We start from the raw sequence: 23,309 nt of genomic DNA, 5'->3' as shown, positions 1-23,309 counted from the left end.
TGCTTGTGGCTTCTGGGACTCTGAAGGTAGTTGACAGGTATCAGGAGGCCAAACATACACAGCGCTGGCAGTAGCTGAAATAAAATCTCAGATGTGGGAGGAGTTCAGTAAGGCCATGGAAGCTGTGTGCCTCAAAGAAATTCTGGCAAACCATCATGTGACTCAGAAGGAGGAAGTCATTTCCTTTGTTCCTGTAAAGTTGATTTTAACTGGGGATATAGTTAGATGGTGGAAGAACATGCCCTCCATAGAGAAGGCAGTCTTAGGATGGATGGATGCAACATTACCAATGCTACAACTTACATCACAACCTACAGTCACTTAAAACAATATCTGATTGATCTGCTTGTTTCTACTTTGTACACGACATGTTCTTTACTTCATAAGCATGTTGTCTGTTGAACATTAAAAATTTGGACTGTTATAATATAAACAATAAATAATCAACATATCAATCTTATAGATACCACAATCCTGGAGTATTTGACAAAGGATTTGCTAAAATAATTTGAAACTATTGTTACTTCAGTTTACTTTTTTAGTATCTAGTTTTAGAAATTAGTACAGTTTGATACATTTGAGGGTTTTATTTGTTGTTTCTTTTCTAATTTTCTGTTCGTTTATAATTATTCACACTTGTCAGTCTTATTAAACTACTACACACTTTACCCACATTTTCTGTACTTGTATTGAGAAAATATAAAAAGTTAGCGCTATGAAGTTTTGGCTGCTAGTCTACAGACAGAACTTTATAAAGCTCTGTCTGTAGATGTGATTCATAGTCAGTGCTGATGACCGTGTTGTTTTCCATACTGTGTTTACATCCCTGATATAAACATTGTCCCAGTCACACACGACAAACAGTCCCAGTCAAGTCTTGTCTCATACCGTGTGCACAAAACGCCTATGGTGGTTCTATAAAGTAGCTATGCAACAAAACACACAGAAGTAAGCAGCAGTAATGACTCACATGTCCTGTGTACTGCAGGTTTATGTATCAAGCTACAAACACTCACTACACGGGCTGTTTGGATGGTGCCCAGCTATTCTAGTCATTCCATCTTGGTGGCAATCTGTTCTGTCAACAACATCCTTGTTTTCCAACATTTTGCAGAGGAGACAAGTGACAAGAAGAAGCTAATTAATCTCACAATCATCTTGTGATTATTACGCTCTCACTTCCACAGGCGCCGCATGCTGCCTCTCCTCAGGAGAGCAATATATCAGCTAGATGGAGGAGGTCAGTCAGCACAGACCGCCAGCATCACTTGACTCTCTCGAAAGGAAAGATATTAAATGCACACAGGGCAGCTTCTGGCAGTGTGGACTGAGACAAGGTGTTAATTGATTAATGTGGAATCAGAACGCTAGGGCCCAGCCAGTTTACCACCCTCATTAGACAGATGAAAGGCTTGTTTATTAGCTCAGCAGTCACGAGACAACTACTAAAAATCACAGTAATATATGCAATGGGAGCTGACAGTGGTCCTGTATGGTGATGGACAGGAGAGGGATGTGTGCCTGTGCGGTATACTGTATCGGAATATCAGTGGCTTTGTTTGTAAAGATAATAATAGGTGGTTGTTAAAAAAAAAATGGGACAATGATGGCATGTGTCATTCAAAAAGAATAAGAAACACTTATTATAAACTACCTTTAAAGCATAAGAGATCAAAGACTGCAGAGTGAAGCAGCTAAAGTAGAAGAGATACCAACTGCCAACATTCCAACATTCCTCATGAGGACTGCAAACATTAGAAAGGAAATGTTGGAAAACAGGTGGTATTAGTATTAATTAGGCAGGAAAAAGTGTGTGAAAACAGATTGAACAGATAATGCATTTTAATAAATTATTAAATTGGTTATAATAATTAAATACAATAATGAGTTATTGTAAACGTAGAATAAAGAAAATGTAATATCTTGTCCATGTCTACCTCCTAAACCCCTCCCCAGCTCTGCTCTGGAGTTCACCTTTGCTCAGATTAATACTCCTTACTCTGGACTCTCTGCTCACTTCAGCAGTGGTTCCCTCTCTGCTCTGCTCCAGCGCAACATCCCACCTGTCATTCTTTCAGCCCTGCAATGATTATTTATCTTTGGTCTAACTACAGTTCTCTACATACTTGTCTATCAGTCACATCTAGCTAGCAGGCTCTTGTAACAGCACACTGAATAGGGCAGTAGTATTGCACTATAAATTTGATAGGTTATGATCTATTGATGAATCTTTTTTTGTGGAATGAACATTTTATATATGAAAAAAAGGAACACTTATAGATCAGTGTCATAGTGCATATTATGCATTGCAAGTACATCTATGTTCTTTTTTCAGTTCTAAAAGAAATTTACAGTAGAACATCCTCACAGGGATGAAAATACAGAGAACGGTAAATAATTAATAGACTTGAAAAAGGAGTTCCATGGAAAGGAATATTTTCAGAGTTTCTCTTTGGATCCACCTGAGACTAATTTCATCAAGAAGAAATTGTTTTTTTTCCTGATGCTTTTGGCAAGGACTTGTAACACACTGCAACATAAAGCAGTCTTCTAGAACACGAGTTTTAGTTTAAAATCATCCGGTAATGTCTAAAGGAAGGTTATCACAACCAAATATTGATATTCCTTTTTGTGCTTTCCCACATGAGAGACCAGTATGAAAAAAATCTTATCTACACAACACATAATAAAATACCCACATGACTTCAAAGCTCTGACCCAAAATATCCATTCAGTCATCTCTTGGTGCATGATGGAAATTGGATAGATATCTCACTTCAGTGCAATGCTGGTGCTACTTACAGGTCTTCTTTCACAGTGTTTATCATTTCTGATGGTGAACAGCACAATACACACAATAAATACTTTACGTGTGACAGATTTCTCTCACTAAATAAGCTTGAACAACGTCACAATGTAAAAAATGTTTGAAAAAACATTTTTAAAAAAATCAACACACTTTTAAGTTTTGTTTGCAGTGTGGAAAAGGAAAGTTTTGGCTAGCTGACCGTCCTCAATATTAGCATTTATGCTAATGCAAACCTCAGTGCAAGCAGTGGCAAATATTTAGTTGCACTCATTCAGGGCTAGAGAGTATGATCGCTAAAAGGGTCTTCCAACAACAACAAAAAATAAAAAATCAAGGCATATTGCTTACGATGCATTACGCATTGAACTATGATGTGGACTAATGTGTCCTGTGTTTGCAGCAAGGCACAGTTGACCATGCCTAGAACACCTAATTTCAGAGGCGTGCAGGAGAAGTCATTCCAACTGGTTTCTTTCTATGTGGACTAGTGGCTCTAAGCTCAGCCATCCTCATTCGACGTCTAAAGGAGAGCCCAGAGACCCTTCGGAGGACGCTCATTTCCATGACTAGTATCCCATTCTTTCATTCACTACCCACAGCTTGTGGCCATAGGTGCAGCTAAGAATGCAGATTGACCAGAAAATCAAAACCTGTGCTTACACTCAGACGGATACAACATCCAGAACACTGCAGATGTTCCACCAATCCATCTGATAAAATTCCCACTCCCCTTTTCCCCTCATTCATAAACAAAACCCCAAGATACTTGAACTCCTCCACTTTAACTGAATTAACATTTTAATTAGCACATTTCTCAGCTTAAAAAGAGACTAATAGACAATAACATTATGGATAAGATATATTAGCTCCTGAGACAGACTGATTGATCTGGTTTCGATATTCCTTCCACATTTTTGAAGCTCGTGCAATTTTAGCCTGCAGTCTCAAACTTAATGATTTAAACCAAATGAGGAAAGTCAATAAATGTACTCCTGCATGTGCTTTCCATAATGCCTGAATTAATATTTACTTGTCTGCGCAACTGTTTATCATGCATACTGTATATAATTGGCTGGAAATGCTTGCCTCTATATAAAAAGCATTTTCCCATTTAAAAAACTCTCACAAACTCTTCTGCCTCTCGTTGAGATGCATTACAGGCAATAAGAATACTGGATTGCATGAATAGCATCTTCCAAATGCACCTCAAAGGCTCTACTCAAGTGTATCAAAGTACTTGAAAAGAAATTAAATTGTTAGGAAGGATGGTGCCTGACAGCTTATCAATAGAAGTGGGGGATTTAGCAGAAGCAAAACACTAGCAGCCGGTGCTAAGATTCTGCAAATAACAAGAATGCTATTGCTGAAACCCCCAACAGATGGAGAACAAAACAAACCTGGCTGCTACATTTCCTGGTTGCTAAGCACCACCTGGAGTTAATGAATGTGTTGTCAGGCTAAGAGGCATATGAGACAAGAGGCAAAGTCAAACTGTCTACTCAGAAGCATTAGAGAGTACCAATCTGCTGAGACTGCCGATCTGCTATTTGTCCTTGTGGGTCACTGTGGCATGCAGTTGTGTTTATACTTACACTACACACACAAAAAGTTAAGTTGGAATATTAACGAGTAAAAAAATCCCAGGTATGTGACCACGAGTCGAAAAAGCCCTACTGTTTGCATCTGCTGACGGTACTAACTATGCTCTCATATCAGTCATAAAAAGTTATATGAAGGCTGTATGGTGCACAGTAATACTTTTGATTTGATTTTCAGCAAAACCTGAGGTACTGCAGGCAGTTTTATAACAGAAAAAAAGGACTCACCACACATCCAGTGGAATCAAGCTTGCGGTCTGATATACAGCGGAAATTGCGACTGCAGCCACCGTTGTCTTTGGTGCAGTCTCTGACAGGTCCAAAAGAGTCCAGGAGAACCTCCAAAGAGTCAAACGATGAACTGATCATCAACTCCTCTCTGCAAATACAAAAGTAATACACAATAAAGAGCCTTTACCTTCAGCCAGGTGTATCTGTGGGGCTTTCAAAAAGTATATTTCTTGACTACATTTTTCTTTTTTCTCTTTCATCCCCCTGAAAGTGAAATTTACTCATTAACAGCCTTGTTTTGAAAATCCTGTCACTTCTAACCATCTAGCTCCAGCCCTTCACATTCTGTGTTTTTCTGACCAGACTCTCTGCCTCTTCAGAGAGTCTGTCTTCCAACAGCTGAAACTAACTCCAGCTGCAGTAGACGACAGAAGTCCTTGTTAGAGCTACTTTATGTTGCTCCTTTATTCACAGGGGTCGCCACAGCGGGCACCTCTGCATGTTTGATTTGGTACATTTTTTATACTGGATGCCTTTCCTGACACAACCTTTAAGGGGTTGTCTGCTGTCTGTTCTGTGTTTTTACAACTCTCAATTAACTTTCTTTAATGAATGGTAAAGTTACTTTCATACACATGCATAAAGTTACTTTGGCTCAGGACTGAACTGAATTCATAGCAACGCCAAACTGCCACTTTTCTAGGACGCTGACTTCCTTGGAACAGCTGCCAAATGAATTTTATCACATGTTACTTCTGAGGTTGTTTTTTTGCGTGACTTAAACTTAGATTGGTTCTCTGACAGCTTGGATGCACTACACAAACTTTCCATCAATTGAGCAGCTGAGCTCTAGCCCAACATGACTAAACAGTACAAACCTACTATGCCTAACTTCTAAAAAAATATTGCATTTAAGTGTCTACTACTCTTGTCTTAATGACCTTATAGTACCATATCACCCCATTAGAGCACTTCGCTCTCGCACTGCAGGCTTACTTGTTGTTCCTAGAGTATTTAAAAGTATAACAGGAGGGAGAGCCTTCAGTTTTCAGGCCCCTCTTCTGTGGAAACAGCTGCCAGTTTGGATTCGGGAGACAGACACTATCTCTACTTTTAAGATTAGGCTTAAAACTTTTCTTTTTTGCTAAAGCATATAGTTAGGGCTGGAGCAGGTGACCCTGAATCCTCCCTTAGTTATGCTACAATAGGTGTAGGCTGCTGGGGGATTCCCATGATGCATTGACTCAATATGTTTTAATAGGCCTCTCTGCATTGAATCATACTTGTTATTAATCTCTGTCTCTCTTCCACAGCATGTCTTTATCCTGTCTTTCTTCTCTCATGCCAACTGGTCATGGCAGATGGCCCCGCCCCTCCCTGAGCCTGGTTGTGCCGGAGGTTTCTTCCTGTTAAAAGGGAGTTTTTCCTTCCCACTGTCACCAAAGTGCTTGCTCATAGAGGGTCATATGATTGTTGGGTTTTTCTCTGTATGTATTACTGTAGGGTCTACCTCACAATATAAAGCACCTTGAGGTGACTGATGTGATTTGGTGCTGTATAAATAAAACTGAATTGAACTGAATTGAATTGAATACTCAAATTTTTCCTCAAGATATGAGGAGCTACTGCCCAACAAAATGTGTAGAAAGAAAGACAGTTTCAAGAGCAACAATATTTCATAAAGAAAAGGAATTTTAAAGATTTTAATGAGGATTTTTTTTAACTGAACTTTGTTTTAAATAATAAAAGTCTGTTATGGTACCTTTTTCATTGCCAGAGCTCTCATTGCTAACGATGCTGCATGGAAGATGGCAAAACCCACCAATAACCATCCATCTTCTTCTTCTGGCTGCTCCCTTTATGGGTTGCCTCCATCTCACCCTTTCCCTAGCATCCTCTTCCATCACACTGACCCTCTGCATCTCCACCTCCAGTCTTTTTGTTATAACCACCACCTTCCCCAAGGGGAGCCATTCAGCATCCTCTGCTGTAAATCTGTTTGTTCTGTCATAAATCATCCCTGACTCTCATCTCACCTACTCCACCCTGTCTGCACTCTCTTCTTCACCACTCTCATGCTTTGTCCATTGCTTTGGATGGCTGACCCCAGGCATTTAAACTCATCCACCTGTACTACATCTACTCCTTGCACCTGTCCCCTGTCATTAACACCCAAGTATTCTGTCTGGCTTTATTGACTTTCATTCGTCTTCATTCGTTTTCTCTCCAGTGCATACCTCCACGTCTCCAGAATGTTTTCCACCTGGTCTCTACTCTCACTACAAATCACAATGTTGTAATCATGCACAGACACACCTGCCTGACTTCATCTGTCAGCCTGTCCATCACCATCACAAACAACATGTGGTTTGGAGCTGATCCCTGATGTAATCCCACAGCCAGCTTGAAACCTTTGTCTATCATACCACACCCCACACCACTGTGTCCTCCACCCTCACATACTTCACCGCCCCTCCTGACTTCCTCATGCAGTCCCACAGTTCCTCTCTTGGCACTTTATCATATGCTTTCTCTGGCTCCACAAAGACACAGTGTAGCTTCTGACCTTCTCTGTACTTCTCCAGCAAAGCTCTCAAAGCAAACAGCACACCTGTAGTCCTCTTCCTCAGCATGAAGCCATACTCCTGCTTCTTAACCCAGCTTCATCTCTTTCCCACAGCCTCATGGTGTGGCTCACTTATTCCTCTCTAGTTACTACAACTGTGCAAATCAGCCTTGTTCTTGAAAATCCCCAAGCATCCCACCATATGTCATCTGTCAATGATCTGTCAGCAATCTTTTATATGACTGGCAAAATTTCACACAGAAACAAAATTACTGCTTTACTCCTTATCTGAATGTTACGACTGTTGCCATAATTATAACATGCAAATTTGAGTGTGCAGGTGCTCCTCCATGATTGGTGCATCCAGGGCGGATGGATCGTACCGATTGGCTCACGACCAGGAGGCAGCGCATAAGAAGCCACCGCCAGGGACTGCCAGGTCATTCATCCTCCGCCCAACCCAGCCGGCAGACCATTCACTGTGTCACTATGTTTGTGGAATGTAAGAGCATGTAGGGGTGGACCGCCTTTTTGTTTGATTAGTTTTCTCCTGTTTTTGCTAGTCAGGGAGGAAAGTACTTGTCATTTGGTTTGGTTCTTTTGACTAGGTAAGTTGTACTTATTCCTGAGTTAGGCTACCTTTTGTTTGTTGTTTTGGCCTTGGGTTCACCCTGAAGTTATAATTTGCTCCCTTCCTTTGTTTAAATGCACTTATTGTAAATAAATCACTGTCACAAAGTATTAAGTGTGTGACCTGCTGCTTGGGGTTGGACGGGGATGGATCACCCTTTGTGTTGTGGTCTGGCCGCGCCTAGACGGGCCATAACATGAAGAAAATCTGATTTCTATTTGTCCGCTCTTACATCTAAGTTATGGAAAACCTTCTGAACTTTGAAAATTAATGTCACTGCCTAACTCATTTAAAAAATAAATAGATAATTAATAAAACACATATCTGTGATTATTAATTGTTGTTTTATTTCAGCTGCAAAATTGTTTTATAACCATTTCTAACAAGAACAGCATCTCTTGTTCTGCACCAAATATTCCACATCAATAAGCTGTAAGGAAATCTATTTCCTAATTTGGAATCAAATAACATTTTACAACCAGAGCAGTCAGGATTTAGATCTTTTCCCAGCAGAGCAGTACTGCAGCTCTCCATAATTACCAGTAATGCACTGTACTTTTCATAGACCTATCAAAAGTATATGATTCAGTGGATAATGGGATTTTAGAAGATGGACAGTCCTTTAAATGGTTCTAAGACAATCACTCTGACAGAAAGTCCAAAACTATGTGCATTGTATTAACAGGTTCACAAAAACCATCATATGGTCCATTTTCGCTTACCACCTAACCCTAACACCTATGAAGAAAATGAAAGACACACATTGGATTTTTGTATAGAAACAGATCCTGTTTCTCATTCGTTAGTTGTACGATCATTGTACAATCCAGTTTTGACTGCGCTTCATTATGGTCATATTCTTTATAATGTGACCATAATGAAGCCTCTTGACTCACAAGAGCTTATCACAGCTGTTTCTTTCTTACTCACCATGGTATCTTATATGAAAAAGTGAAATGGTCCTGAACACAGAACATGATACAAATTTAGGAAGCTCTCCTCTACAGATTCCCTGCTTACCTCTGCTCTTTGATTACATTTAAAGACAGTGTCTACAATGTAAGGTTGGAGGACTTTTTTTTTAACACTAACTGCACAATACATAAATAAATAAATAAATTCTTCACTCTTAATAAACATGAAGAAATAAAGTAAAATGCAGCTGAAATATATAAGAAATATATAGGTAAATGTCATTGGTATAAACTGAATGCATACAAATGAAGTCAATTTTATTTTTACCACACTCTTTTAAATAACATAATAAATTTACATATAATTAAATTAATTCTTTTATTTTGTAAGTGTGTACCTTTTTGGTCATACTGAACTGAAAAATGTCTTTGCTATCGATAAATCAACCAAGCCACATAAACAATGAAACTTCACATTTTTAAAACAGGCTCGTTACTTTAGGTTCATTCATAGCGTTTCTACTTGGAGGATAATGTAGACTGTAAGTTGTGGACGTGGTACTTCAGCATCTAGCTATTGCTACTGAAAAGGAGCGAGTATAAAACAGAGTAACACTTTTTAACTGGCTGGTATATAGAAATGCAACGTTGTCTGTGACATGTCCTGTAAAACAAACTAAGCCTGGACTTTATTTTACTTTTACTTGAGTAAAGAAGTGGATTTAGTACTTCAACTTCACTTGGAGTATTTTTTAAAACGGGTATCTGTACTTCTACTTAAGTAAAAAATGTCTGTACTTTTACCACCTCGGATTATTAAACATGTACTGTATAATGTGCCTGTCTGTATGTTTCTTTGCTTTTTTTTGGACACTGTTCCCAATCTTAGTGAGACTGTTTGTTTAATTAAAGGATTTATTATAATATCCTTCTGAAGAATCAATACTGTTTTAAAAAGTACACGAAATGCTAACTTCAAACAAGCTAATAATTCAACATCCAATTAGCGGCGCCTCGATGTCAGGAATGTTCAATTCACTCTCATTATAACTGATTAGGTTATCACATTTCTTTAGATCATATTTCAGTCTGGCAGGAAAATGAGGAACTGTCAGAGCAGTGCTTCAACAGTCTGCTTTGCGAGACATGTTCTGACACTCTGCTCTCATTTTTCTCATAAAGCGATATCTTCTTTCATGAATTACAAACACCTGCGTGTTTAATTCATTCTGTGTAATCATCATGAGAAAAGCAATGAGTTTTTACAGCACAGTTGTTATGCAACATAGCAGACTTGTGAGATAAAACACACCATGAATTCATTGCTTTAACCTTGCTCAGAGCACTCACTTTGAGTAACTACGATTTCATTTATTTATTTATTTATTATTTTTGCCCGTAAACCTCTTGCAAGGTCAATGAGCAGATCATCCAGCAGAGGGGCGCGAGTGTAAGTACTTGAGATGGTTGAGGATGAAGAACAAAGCAGAGTGGACTGCTGCTTTTCCTCACATAATCTAAATCAGTAGCTATTTTTTGCAGAGGAATAGTGCTGCTGGTGATAAAGAAGAACTGGTGTAATAGCCTTGCCATGAACCTTGGCTTAGCAGGGAAATTGATGACTTCTGTGGAACTAAAAAAATATTTAGTTTCCAACTTCCCTAACCCCTCTCTGAATTCCCTGGTAGAAAAGGAAGCGAGTTTCCTTCCTTTTCACACTCAACTTGATGTTATCTTACAAACCAATTTTTCCATTATAATTGCCCACTGTTTTATTGTCATTTATTCAGAGGGAACCTATTGAAGAGAGCCTCAGCAGATGATGAAACTAACAGCAAGTTCGAATGCTAGGATATTTTAGAACCCTAATTAAAGTCAAATCGCACCAAAAAACTGTGGGTGACACTATTGTGTTTACCATTAAACATCCCACAAGAAAAGAAAAAAGGTTCAAAGCCTTGTTGGTGAGTCTTTGAGGCTACTACAACATTCATTATATCCCAAAATATCAAAGCGCTGGAAAGAATGATCATCATAATGTCCATTTGGGAGGAAAAATTTGGGTGTTTGGATGTTAAAACCAATTTGATGCAGACAGGACAAACATTTGGCTTTCCCAAATCTTTGTCCTGAGGGTTCGATTAAAGAAAACACGATTTGATAACAACTATCTGAAATGCTTTTTGCCCAAAAATGTCTGCAAAACTGAATTTAGGGTGAGAATAGCACAGGAGAAAAGTTAAAGTGTAAAGGCTTTTTTATTTCAGGAAACTGTATCAGTATTACACAATTTTGTTGTACAATGGAGGAAAACTTCTCAATTAATTAACGAAACATGCAATTGGTTTAGGCGAAAAAATGATGATGTAGAGGTCTCAAATACTAACAAATCAAATGATACACTTCTAAGACTCATGACTTTCCCTAAACTCTTTTATATGTTTCATTAGATCCCATGTGCAATGTTTCTGGTGCTCAACATTAAAAAAGAGTCATCCCCTCCAGGCATTAAACATGGAACAATACGACCAGAGATATCTCTCTGTAAAACAAAGTGGTGTTTAATGGGAAGAAAGTCCTAAAAGTTTCAGCTTTTCTGTTGGATTACAGTTTTCCAGATTCAGATCAGATTATAATCTTTTAATTGGCACTGACAATGAATCCAAACACACTTATCTAATTAGAACGACAGACGACAGACAATTAAAATGGTTATCTGACGTAACTGATGTTACAGTCAGTATCGGAGTACACCATCACTTTATTAAGTCATTGGAATGACTTACCTTGTTAACTTAAAAACTAAAATTCTCACCAGAAAAGCAAAACAAAAAGGTTAAAATACAGTTAATTATCCTGATTTTATTAAGAGCATCATATGCTTCTGCTGAAGTAGTTCTGCGTTATGTAACAAACACACTGGATTAAAAAAACAAAACGTCACACTGGTAATGTTGAACAAGGACGCGTCATATATTTATAGACAGCTGCCTGCTTTTGAAATATAAACTGAATGTAAGCCTCAATTATTGGAACCATTAACATGAATGGAACGGTTATAAGTAAATGTGCGATTAAATGCCAAGTTTTACCCTGCAGCTGACTTATTTTTAGTCATTTTAGTTCAGACAGGGAGGTGAAAATCACCATTAACAAATAAAAAGAAAAATATAGCGTCTTTCTGAATACGACTTCCTAATATGAATGATACATTGACAATTACAATGACTATTCATCCAGTCATTTTCATCCAGTCATTTTAACTGCTATGACGCCAGCTAATCAGTAGGAACTCATCCCTCAGCCAGTGAACATGACATATTGACAAATTTATAGTCAAACACGTGTGAACACAGTTCAAAAGAGTGCAACAGCATGTTCAAGAAGATGCTAACATTGTCGCTTGGCCTCTGGGGAAAGCTGAGAGCCTTCATCGGATCAGGAATCACAGAGAAATGACACATTTACACAGCAATAAACGAATGAAAATGAAACGCTGAAGAGTGAGATATAATTAAAGAATGTAAATATAGCAAAGGGACGTAAAGAGGCTAAATATGAATACATTAACTGTAAACGTGAGTGGCTGAATGAAGAAAGATAACTGCTGAGCTGGTGACAAATAATTCCTTAAAGGTGTTCAGCGGTGTACAAAACTTTCCCATAGTTTCTGCTACCGCAGGCAATTTGATGAGAAATGGTGTTTCCTACAATGTTGCTTTAAATGAAAAACACTCAGAGTAACCTGGTGACAGGAGTTCTGGCCCTATACCTACATCTCTGAACCTTTTTCTTCTCTTTATCCATATTTTTCAGGCATTTTTTAAATTTAAACAAACAACTGTGTAGAATACTTCTGAAAGTACTTCTCAAAGTGCCAAAGAAACGTAGGAATATTGTGTCCCCCACATTTCTGCATTTCATCTCACTCCATATAGAGAATGCTACTTCCAGCGCTGACAATAAACTCTAACACTAAACAACACTGAACTCCAACATCATATCAATGGTTTCTGTCAGTAACAAGCTAAAAATATACACTTGTCCACTTCCATTCCTGTTCTGATAACTAATCCTTTCAACCAGCTGTGGCTCAGGCAGCACATTTAATTAGTAAAACACACACAGCTGGAGTCTCAGATTCATATGTGTCTATACGTCGCTTTCTTGAGTCACTTGCATCAAATTGGTTTTGTATGCCTGCAACAAACACCCAAATATTTTCTCCTGATAATTAATCCTTTTTCTTGTTCAGTGTGAAATTCATTGAAACAATATTTGATAAATAATCACAACAATCCTCTCAGAGCCACATCAGTATAATGAACCAAGTCAAATGACTTTGCTTCTATTTAAAAAAGAAATCACTAAGCGTGAAAATTCATCAACCTCAGTGGCTGACAGATTTAATAAATGGCCTTTCCCCATTGGTATTCAAGCGATTCAGGCACATCAGGCAAGTGAGGTCTTTTGGGCATGTCCTACCAGGACCACAGAGGGAGACCCCAGAGGTGGCCCATGACAGCCTGGAGAGTTTATATATGTCCGTTGTCTTGGGAACACCTTGGTGTCCCCCAGGTCGTTGCCTGCTTTTGTGGGAATCTGACAAATGTTGTTGGAACATAAGATTGTTCTTGTCACAGTGTCAAGGGTCCTTTCAACTCTGTCACCACTGTCCCATAAAATATCTACATGCCATGTAGAGCTTCACAGTTAAACATGTTTAAATATGTTAAATATTTTAAATTTGTGTATTTTGGAAAAGTCATTTGACAAAGAGCACTATAGACCAACTCTTGCAAGTAAGGATTGTGTTATAAATGGCTGACACATCGCCTTCTGTCATCTAAAGTTGTTATTCCCTTACTGTTTGACAGATGTATGGTTTTCCATTCACATGTATAGGAACGCAGAAGCTAAACTATTTCACTGTATTCTTTTTAGTGACAGTAGTGTAGCCCAGGGGTGTCAATTTATATCTGTCTTCCTGCCATTCAGCCTGCTGCTCAACCACTTTGATCCAGAAGGTAACTGAAACAACTGCTGTTAAACTGCAAAGGGATTCAGTACAGGCATTCATGGTCCTCGCAGAATAAAATCTACTGACATCTTCTGTTTCAACTCCAGATTGATACCTTTGTGATTTTCTTTCCTTTGGGAAGTGGCTTGACAGCTATCACAGATGACACATCATTCATTCATCATGGGTCATCAGGTGGGTAGCTGTCTTCGTGGATGTCTCATTAATTTAAGAGCAGTATATCAGATGACTAAATCACCTGAGGGCTAATCCATAAATCCTGTCATTTTAGATGAACACCCTTCATATCCAGCCACAATTTTATTTTAGGCCAAAATCTAGTTGCCCCTGTTTATCAATAATGAGTTGATATTTTATGCATAACATGTCTAAAGGTGTTTTCATAAATGAAATTAATCAGTTTTTTCTTTATATTTCTGAACTCTTTGGGATTAAAATATAAAAAAGCTCCCTATGTGTTTATGAGGCTTCACAAAACTGTTGATAATCACCTGGGTGAGTCTAACTTTACCTGGCATAATTTTCACAGGGAAAATAAGCGTAAGTCAAACAGAGCAGGGCTTTACACAGTTACACACTAACTTGTTGACACTGAATGTTTCTGCAGACACTAAAGGACAATACCCACTAATGACTACGTGGACCTACCTCTTCTCTACAAACTAATCCTGTCCCACATATTTTTTCTAAAACATAATAAGTCATGTTAACTGTTAATCTGGGTGAATCTTAAAGCTTTCCACCAACAAGCAAAGTCGGTTCTGCATCAAACTAATTAGTGGTCTGTCCTTCAAGTAGAAGTGAGCAGCAGTCTTTATGCTCAAGGGCTACAGAGATGATCTTACAGTGAACCTGATCAGAAATACTGTTGATATGTTGATATTACTGTTGATTAAGTCGTGTGTGGATATTTTTTATCTGTGCACCAAAAAAATTAAAATTATTTTATTACCTAAACTCTTGTCTTTGTGTCATATGTCTAAGAGCACCAGGGATCTTTTAGAGTAAATATTTTAGACATTCGCATTATTTACAAAGCTTGCTGCCAAACACGTGCAAAAAGGTTACCGTGTTTTTGTTTTGGAATGCAAAGTGTGAATCTAAAGGGCTCATCCAAAATATATCACTTATGACAAGCATTGCTTGTACTACAGTCTCTTTCTGTCTCTCACTTTCTTTCTTTCTCTGCAAAACACATTAAATAATTAAAAACAAGACAAGTGTTCCAGCAGAAAAGAGTTTTCTTTGCCATTAACTGGTTTGAAATTACCAGACTAGTCGGTGCTGCTCTATTGTTCACACAATTATGACTCTCAGAAAATTAATCTGAAATTATTTTGAACATTTAAAGATTTCAGTCATTTTCATTTTCAGAGAAGAGAATGTGTTATGTTGGGGTCTTAAATGCACAATAAATTTTATTTGGACAAAACAGAGCACCAAAGGCCATTACCTTGGTCTTCAGGAAACTGGAGGAAACTTTTCTCAGGTTCCAGATTTATCCACCAAAAAACTAAATCTAACAAAGAAATGACCAAAAGAGTACACTAGATACTGAAACATGCTGTGAAATTCTGCCCTATACTGGTCATATTTGAGCATACCCCTGACTAATTTAAGTAACTTAAATAAATGTAATTAAATGGGACATAACTGATCAAAGTTCCATGTAGAGCATTCTCATTCCCAATGCGTAACATACCGACGATTTGTCACGTCCCGAGGTGTCTCATAGTAATGCGAAAGGTAACCTTCTGTGTCCCTATGATACGCTCTGGATTGTGGATGGAATCCAATAGAATGACTCTGAACGCATAACATACAGACGGGTTGGGTGCCCAAAAGCGTAACATACTGACGATTTGTCACATAGCGCCGGTATGTTACCTTTTGGACAGTGAGCATCATATTTTGGCTGGTCAATGAAGCCATAAACATAAACGCTGAAGGCTCAGGCATACGGATAGGCTGTTTTGAAATTTGATAGTTGGATTTATTTTAATTAGTTAGACACACACACTATAACAGAAATAGTCTACTCCACTATATTCATTTTATTATTGGAGTCCAACATCTGGTTTTTATAAACATTTGGCTTTCTTGTTATGCAGACATCTCTTTCTGGACTAAACCTCTTATCCGAGCATCGCTACCTTTAGCTTCAGCCCAGAGTTGCCTAAAAAAAAGCACAGAATGACTGCACACACCTGTCCCATCTCTCCAGTGAAAATCTGTTTGCCAGGGAGCATTTTTGAACAGAACAGTACCCAACCTACACTACACACAAAATAAAAGCACATTTTAAATAAGCAATGAGATATTTTCTTATCCATCTTATTCCATCAGTCTGGAAGTTAATGTGATTTTTAAGTAAAGCACGAACCACACTCTGAAAGAGAGATCTTTCAGATACGGTCATGTGTCTGTGCTCATTTGGACCACTAGCTAACTTGCTAAAAGCTAGCTAGAGCCTATATTGGATTCAATGATTTGGTTTCTGCTTTGTGTCCTGGACAGATTGTGCTGCACACATCTCCAGTGATCTGGACCAGAGTAGGATCATTGTGGTTGTTAATCCACAGTTGTTGTAGACGGTCAAGATAACAAGCCAGTGAGACATGTTTCCTGCTTGCCGTGTCAGTGACTGTCGAAATAACACAAATTCTTCAGCACTACCTTAAAAATCACCTTTTATGGGTTGGGTGGGTATGTTCTTGATTTAACCCCCACCCCCAACCCCAAGTAGCATGTCTGTCCATTTCTCATTAGAAATAAAGAGAATGCTCAGGGGCATTGCTTCCACTGTGTAATACATGTCATCAGTTGAGCCCAGTTTAACTCTGCAGCATTGTTTTGGCTCATTTACAGCTCTCTCTGCAGCCCACAGTCACTGCACACAGAGTAGATTTTCTTTGGACTTATGAACCATTTAACAATTCAAATGCTCTCAGTGGCTTTGAACTGCCAAGCAATTCTTTCTTTTTAAACTTTGGCATTTTTTCCTTTATTCATAAATGTTTTTGTGTTAGACTGCAGAATTTCATTGCCCTCTGAATCATGACCACCTCGGCAAAATCCTCAGAGGCCTGATTAAAACTCACAGCAACAACAATGAATAAAAACAAACGCTGATTACGTGAGAATACAAAACAAGTCAGAGAGTTGATGAGAGATAATAATAAAAGTCTGTTTTTACTAGAGTCGACAGAAAGTCTTTGCAATCCTTCAAGTGCGGCATTAAGAAGAAACTCCTTCAGGTACTTTTCAGCTTGGTGCAGCGGTCAGCAAAATCCTACCCTGCTTCACTGCTCGATGACTCCTTTTATTTCTTTAGTTGGACTGTCATGACTCCCAAAGTAACACTGAAGAAAATGGCAGTGCAGAAAATGTCTCTCACCTTACATCTACCGCATCCTCCATGACTGTCATGTCTGTCTTGCATTTGGCTGATGGGTTGATGGCGAGCTCAGCAGGGGGGATGACAAAGCTTTTACTTAATGGCAGCCACATTCCTTCTCCTAGGGTGTACGTGAATCTGCAAGAGGACAGGAAAAGTACATGAGAGTGTAAGGTAGGGTTGTAGGTTTAGGCCTTTCAGGGAAAAATAGATCATTAAGGCCTTTGAGACTGTTGGGAACCCCTTTCAGCTTCCAGCTGCTAGAGAATTACCCAACCAGTTGGTGAGAGGCTGCTGGAAGTTGCTGACTTTTGCTAGGTGAAACTGTTTGCAAAGAAACAAAATGTGCACTTGCTCCCTGATATATCTCGCCTATTAACAGATGCAATGATGAAGAGCTGATTAGTGTCCTTCATTACACCTTTAATAATTATCAAGCAAGCACAGCGTTTCCTTTGAAATGGGTTTATTTTGTCAACAAAAACAGAATTTAGCAGGTGTTCATTATGTTGGTTTTGGTCTATAACAGGTTCTACTTACACATACAATGACATCATTATTTCAAATTTTGGCAAAAGAAACAGCAGTCTAATCATATATGTGAGACAAAATACCTAAGTATAATAAAAAAAAATAATAACAGTAATAATAATAATATTATGATGATGTTCTCATAAATGTTGTTTCTTTACATAGAAAAAACAAATGTAGAGAATACTACTTTTTTTGAATTGTGACTGAAAGTCATCAAAGTTATTTGAACTGACAGCAGTTGAAATCCTGACTCTGTGAAGTGTTGAATGGTGAAAGGTTACTACAGTTAAACATAATAATAAGTAGCTCATGAATGGCAGACAGAAGTGCACAGAGGCATTTGAGAAACTGCAATATCTTTATTGATTTGTGTCTACGAAGGTGTGCAAGCCTTACTTTGCATATATGATAGATGATGCACTGTTATTTCCAAGCAGAGAACAAAATCAAGTAGTTAAAGATCTACCGTCATGGTTCTGGGTCAGTTTGACCCAGCATTCTGAGTTTCTTGGGTTTTGGTATTATTCTGTATTATGGTTTATGATCCGATTCTCTAGTTGTGCTGTTTTGATTATTATTATCTGGTGTTTAATTCTTCTTAAGAGTTTCGTTCTTAGGTTTAGATTCCGTGCTCCCTCTGTTCAGTGTCCAGTCTGTGCCTCTGTGCCTGTCCTGGTCCCACCTCTCCATGTTCGCTCTATTGCCATGTCTGTGATGTCTGAGTGTTAAGCTTGTGTCTCTAAGTCGATGACTGTACATACGTGTCGTATTTCCTGTTTTACTTTGATAGTCTTTGTGCTATGTCAGCGTGTCTACTTTTGCTCCCCTCGCCCGTCATGTTTAATTAGCTTCAGCTGTGTCTCCCTCTTATTTACCATTCCTCGTTTCCCTCTGTGTATATTTAATGTTTGTTCTCCTTTGCTCGTCGTCGGATCGTCTGTGTTGCTTCAGCATCTCTCCTGTGTGTCATTCCCTCCATGTCTCAGGTTTAGGCTAGTTTTCCCAGTATAGGTTATGTTTGTTCCTTTCTAGTTCTCCTTGCCGTTTATTTGTAACATCTGTTCAACCATAAATAAAGGCTCATTTTCTGTTAACATCCACATTCATCTCCATTGTCTGCGTTTGGGTCTCCACACGGTTTGCTTGGCAAACCATGACATCTACATTAGGGGATAATAACATGGTTCTATATTTTTAATAGTAATATTCCAGTTATCTTTACTGACATGTTTATCGTCTAATGTTTCAAAGCATAACACAGCTTATGTGGTCAATTTTTGGAATTGTTAAGTGATTCTTTATATTTTTATTTGGGTTCTTGCTGTTTTCTTTACCATTAAGGAGAAAAAAACAGTTTTATTTGGTTCATGGTTTGGCTGAACTCGATGTAGCAGTAGACTTTTAAGCTCTGCATCAAAACAGTAAAGTTAGTGAATGTTAAAAATATAAAGGCACAAAACATTAAAAAGAAGAGAAGAAGCAGAAGTGCTGGTTTATTAAAATCTGAATAGAAAACTAAAGATTAAATAGAGACATCCGGGATATAATGGTTATCCCAGTGACTTATTACTGCACAACTTTAAAGTTGAGAGACTTAAAGGAAACACGAAACAGGAAGAATGCCCCAAACTGAAAATGCAGTGTCTAAAGACATTTCAGTGGACGATTAAACCTCTAAACTTTAGATCCTGAACTTTTGAGGCATGCAGGGTTTGATGGGAGTTGTTTAATGCTGAGTTTTCAAACTTGTTCCCAAAGTTTGAAGTCTCAAAGGCAAATTGCAATAACCTTCGTATCATCATCAGGGCATTTCTCACAAACCTTGGAAATCCACCAGTCAGTGTTTCTGACTAATGGCATCATGTTTGTTACAGGTTATTTATTTTACCTTTCAGCAAAGTTATCCTTTTTGCATAACTCTTACTTGAGCAGAAGGGCACCGAGTTAATGGACAGACTGCATAGCAAATGAGGCACCCCGGCAAAAAAGGGCCCATAAGAGTTTCCCCCAAGACAAAACAGGGCTATAAATCTGTAAACAACAGATGGTTGGAACAAGGGCTTTAAAACAATTCTTTATTTGTGAGTCAATGGACATCATCAATCTTTAAACACTCTGCAGATGAAATGTAATACTTCAAGTTTTAGTTAAACAGTGCATGCTGATTAACATCAAATGCATTATTAGTGCTGATGAATAATTCATGGATACTTGTAATACAAAAAGGGGGGACTTGTTGATTAAATAGTTAACAGCCATTTTTATGCAGACTAAACATATTTCCTCATTTACAATTGTTCAATTTGCATTTAATAAAATGCTAACGTAGCATAAGGAAAGGGCAGTGAGTTGTGGGCGCTGAATGCATTACCAGTCGCTTTTAGAACCGAAGGATTAAATCACTATAGAAATGGAACACTTCATTATATCCACCCAATTACTCCCTTTGTTCCAAAGTTAAAAAAAAATTTGAGTGGATCAAAGTGCTGTTGCTCGTTTACTGCAAAACACTTGGCTGTAGCAAGTTAGTATAACATGGAAGTCCATTAAAATGGTAATATTTCCATATTACTTCTCAAGATGCTGTTGCGCTGTTGCTACCTCACATTTCTCCTACGGGACTGTGTATAGCAGGAGTGCTGAAATTCCCTGTGATGCGGTATGACGTATATGGGTGACCGCAGGACAAATTAGCAGCCACTTAATGAGCGCAGCTTTATAATGGACAACTGGGGACTTGTGTGCTACTGTACGACTTATTTGGTCCAACCTAAAAGAAAGTGGTGGTGGAAAACACTAAGAGGCCCCAAGAGGAAACGGTTGTTCAGTGGAAAACATGTTTGCAGTCCGCAGAGGAACTCCCTGCGGTTAATACTGTGCAAATAGGAAACACTGTTTGCGAATGCTGACTCTCACCATTTAGCTCCTCCAACACACGAGAATTCTGTTTGTGTTGTTGGGTTTCCTTTGCTTTATAGCGCTTCAATTTCACTCAACTAATTAGCTATTGTGCTGAACAGTAATATCTGCTCAAAGAAACAAGAGGATGGCTTCGCAGGTCAGCGAGTGCTTGCTCAAAATTCAAGGTCTCTTCTAATGTGTGGAGCAAACAGGGACGTTTGGGGAAGTTCAAAGCTAGAAATGTTCAAATTAGGATGGATGGCTGTGTTGAAGCCGCCAGAGGACAATGAGATTTTAAACTATGGTTGTAAAAAAGGTGGGGAGCCTACTGCAGAACGCATGCTGGCAGGCAAGGAAATGCATCAAAGCAGCTCCTGGAGATATTACTGTGATTCCAGCTTCGAATGTGTGTCCCAGCATAGGGACAATGCTAACAATAATAAGAATGGTTCACATCAACTGTGCAGTCACACAAACTTGTTCTTGCTGCTGTGCTGTCATGAAAGGAGTCAGAAACTTGTAATGAAGGCAGTGGCACATTCCTTCTTAGATCTGCTCTTTCTCAAGTCGGAGAACTTGGCAAGAAAAGCAGTTGAGAATCTTGTTAGATACCTCAGTCTCAGACAAGTTGCCCGATACCCTGATGTGTTGTTGTGAATGTGAGAATGGAATGATTTTCTCTCAGCTATATGTTCTCTTCAAGGCGAACGCCTAAAGCAATGATCTCTGTCATAAGACACAAGAACATTCATCTATTATTAAAAGCATAATAATTTATAACAGCAGCCAGCAAAAAAAGCTGTAAATTAGCTACCTTTATCTGACAAAGGGCCAGCATTCACTTGCTTTTCAGGGTTCATTCAATCTGAACTAACATCTGTGAACTATATCTGATTCTTTAGTAACTTGGAGATATGTTTGGTGCCTAACAAGTCATTCATCTTAGCTGTTTATGCTGTCATATATGCTAAAAAAAGGTGACTATCATCCATGCTCTAATTTGTTTGTCTTTCAGGTCTTTTGTGTTGTTGTTAGACTCTTTATTGCTCTTTGTTGCTCATCAGTGCCGAATTCTAAGTTTGTGAGTAGCTGAATAAATAGCAGGTATTTACAAAAAGTCCCATAAGTATTTGGAAAATAACAGTTTTTGTCATTTAGCACCACAGCAGATTGTTTGTTTTTGATTAAAGAATGTTAGCTACCACTCACCGCTTGTCTGCAGGCTTTATTAAATGGAAAACTTCTACAACAGTGTCCACGCCATAACACAGCAACAGAGAATGTTTCTCTTAGTATTTTCAGCCCAAATTTGACCTGGCCTTCCTGTTCTTGTATAATAGCGAGAGTTCCAGTGAAAAGCTACCACATGCCACAAGTTCAACACAATGGGATCAATTCAACATGGCTGCAAAACCACGTTACAGTCAACTGTCTAATTAGATTTGAGCCTGTACGAATGGAGACTATTTATAAAATAAAAATCTTTAACAGTTGATGCAATAATTTGGTTTGTTTGGTGGTTTGATTTAAAATCCACTCTGTAATGGTGGTGTAAAAAAAAACCCCAAAACACTATGTACTTATGGACCTGAGAACCAATATTGAGTCAGCATGGACATAAACTGTTCTGTCACACCCTTGACTTGTTCAGTGTTTTCAATTTCAGTTCAAATGAAACATCAGCCATTGTTCTGTTGTAACTTTTTTAAAGTGATTTTTTAACAGCAGGGAAAACATATGCATTATGCATTAATGTCCACAATACTGCAGAGGGAAAAAAATTTACTCATGTTATCACAGTTTCACAAAAGTAATTACTGCTTAATATCAAATGTTGTCTGAAGTGGTCAACTAAATTAACTTTTCCAATCAATTTCATGAATGTGTAGCATTCAAATTGTTTTAAAAATTAATTCTCAACAGCAGAGCAGACAGCTTATGTGATGTTTCTCCCATGTGAAAATCAAACCTCTTGCTCCCTTTCATAGTGCATTTAAAACTGACAGAGTTAGAAGGCATTCTGCAGCCAGAGCTCGAAATCCTCCCCTAATCATAAGGGAGAGACACAATCAAAGCTATTGTACCTGAATTCTAACAAGTTATTTGACTGCAGCACCACAGAAAATGCAGTCAGATAAAACAAAGTTTTGTGAAGTTCTCCTTACCTGAAAATGCGATCAGAGGGTTGTTCTCCCATCACAAGATCAAAACCGCGCTGGAAGATGGTGTAAGGCCAGGGACTGGCATGAAAAAAAGGAAAGAAAAAAGAATAGATCAGAGGAATAGAAAAAAGGTGAGAGAGAATAAAACTGTGTGTTAAAATCAAAGCCTGCGAAGTGTTAAATTTTTCATTGTACCATCCTCCTAATCTAAACCCCCTAGACATCGAAACACTAGCCATGTTTCCATGTCTGACTTTGAGTTTTTCCCGCCTTGCAGAGCCCAACAAATCACAACCAGCATTGCAATGTGCACTACGTGTAAACATAATGATTGAAAAATGTGTTTCTCCAGCAGCTGACATGCAATGTGACTTTGACTCATATCTATTTACCAGGGGAGGGGATAAGAGAGGATGACAGGGCGAGACAGAATGGGAGAAAGGGTCAAAGTGAAAGGAGGGCGAGACGGAAGGTGATGGAGAGGGCACACAAAGGAGCCAGTGAGGGTGGGGGCATCAAAGGGAG

At 38.5% G+C, this 23,309-nt stretch overlaps 1 protein-coding gene across 10 annotated transcripts in view; it reads right to left on the bottom strand.

Moving 5' to 3' along the window:
* Positions 1-23,309, bottom strand: part of astn1 (astrotactin 1) — a 418,702-nt gene that overhangs the window by 228,542 nt on the left and 166,851 nt on the right. For all 10 annotated transcript variants that reach the window (XM_025900129.1, XM_019348325.2, XM_019348326.2 and 7 more), the window contains 3 exons: positions 22,788-22,862; positions 17,188-17,325; positions 4,636-4,786 (listed from right to left, as the gene is read on the bottom strand). In XM_025900129.1, coding sequence (XP_025755914.1) covers positions 4,636-4,786; positions 17,188-17,325; positions 22,788-22,862 — 364 coding nt within the window. The remainder of the gene's footprint in view (positions 1-4,635; positions 4,787-17,187; positions 17,326-22,787; positions 22,863-23,309) is intronic.

This window comes from Oreochromis niloticus, linkage group LG18, assembly GCF_001858045.2.
Source record: "Oreochromis niloticus isolate F11D_XX linkage group LG18, O_niloticus_UMD_NMBU, whole genome shotgun sequence".
Classification (NCBI taxonomy): Eukaryota; Metazoa; Chordata; class Actinopteri; order Cichliformes; family Cichlidae; genus Oreochromis; species Oreochromis niloticus.
Note: the sequence above shows the minus strand (reverse complement) of the source record. Positions and strands in the feature narration are given on the sequence as shown.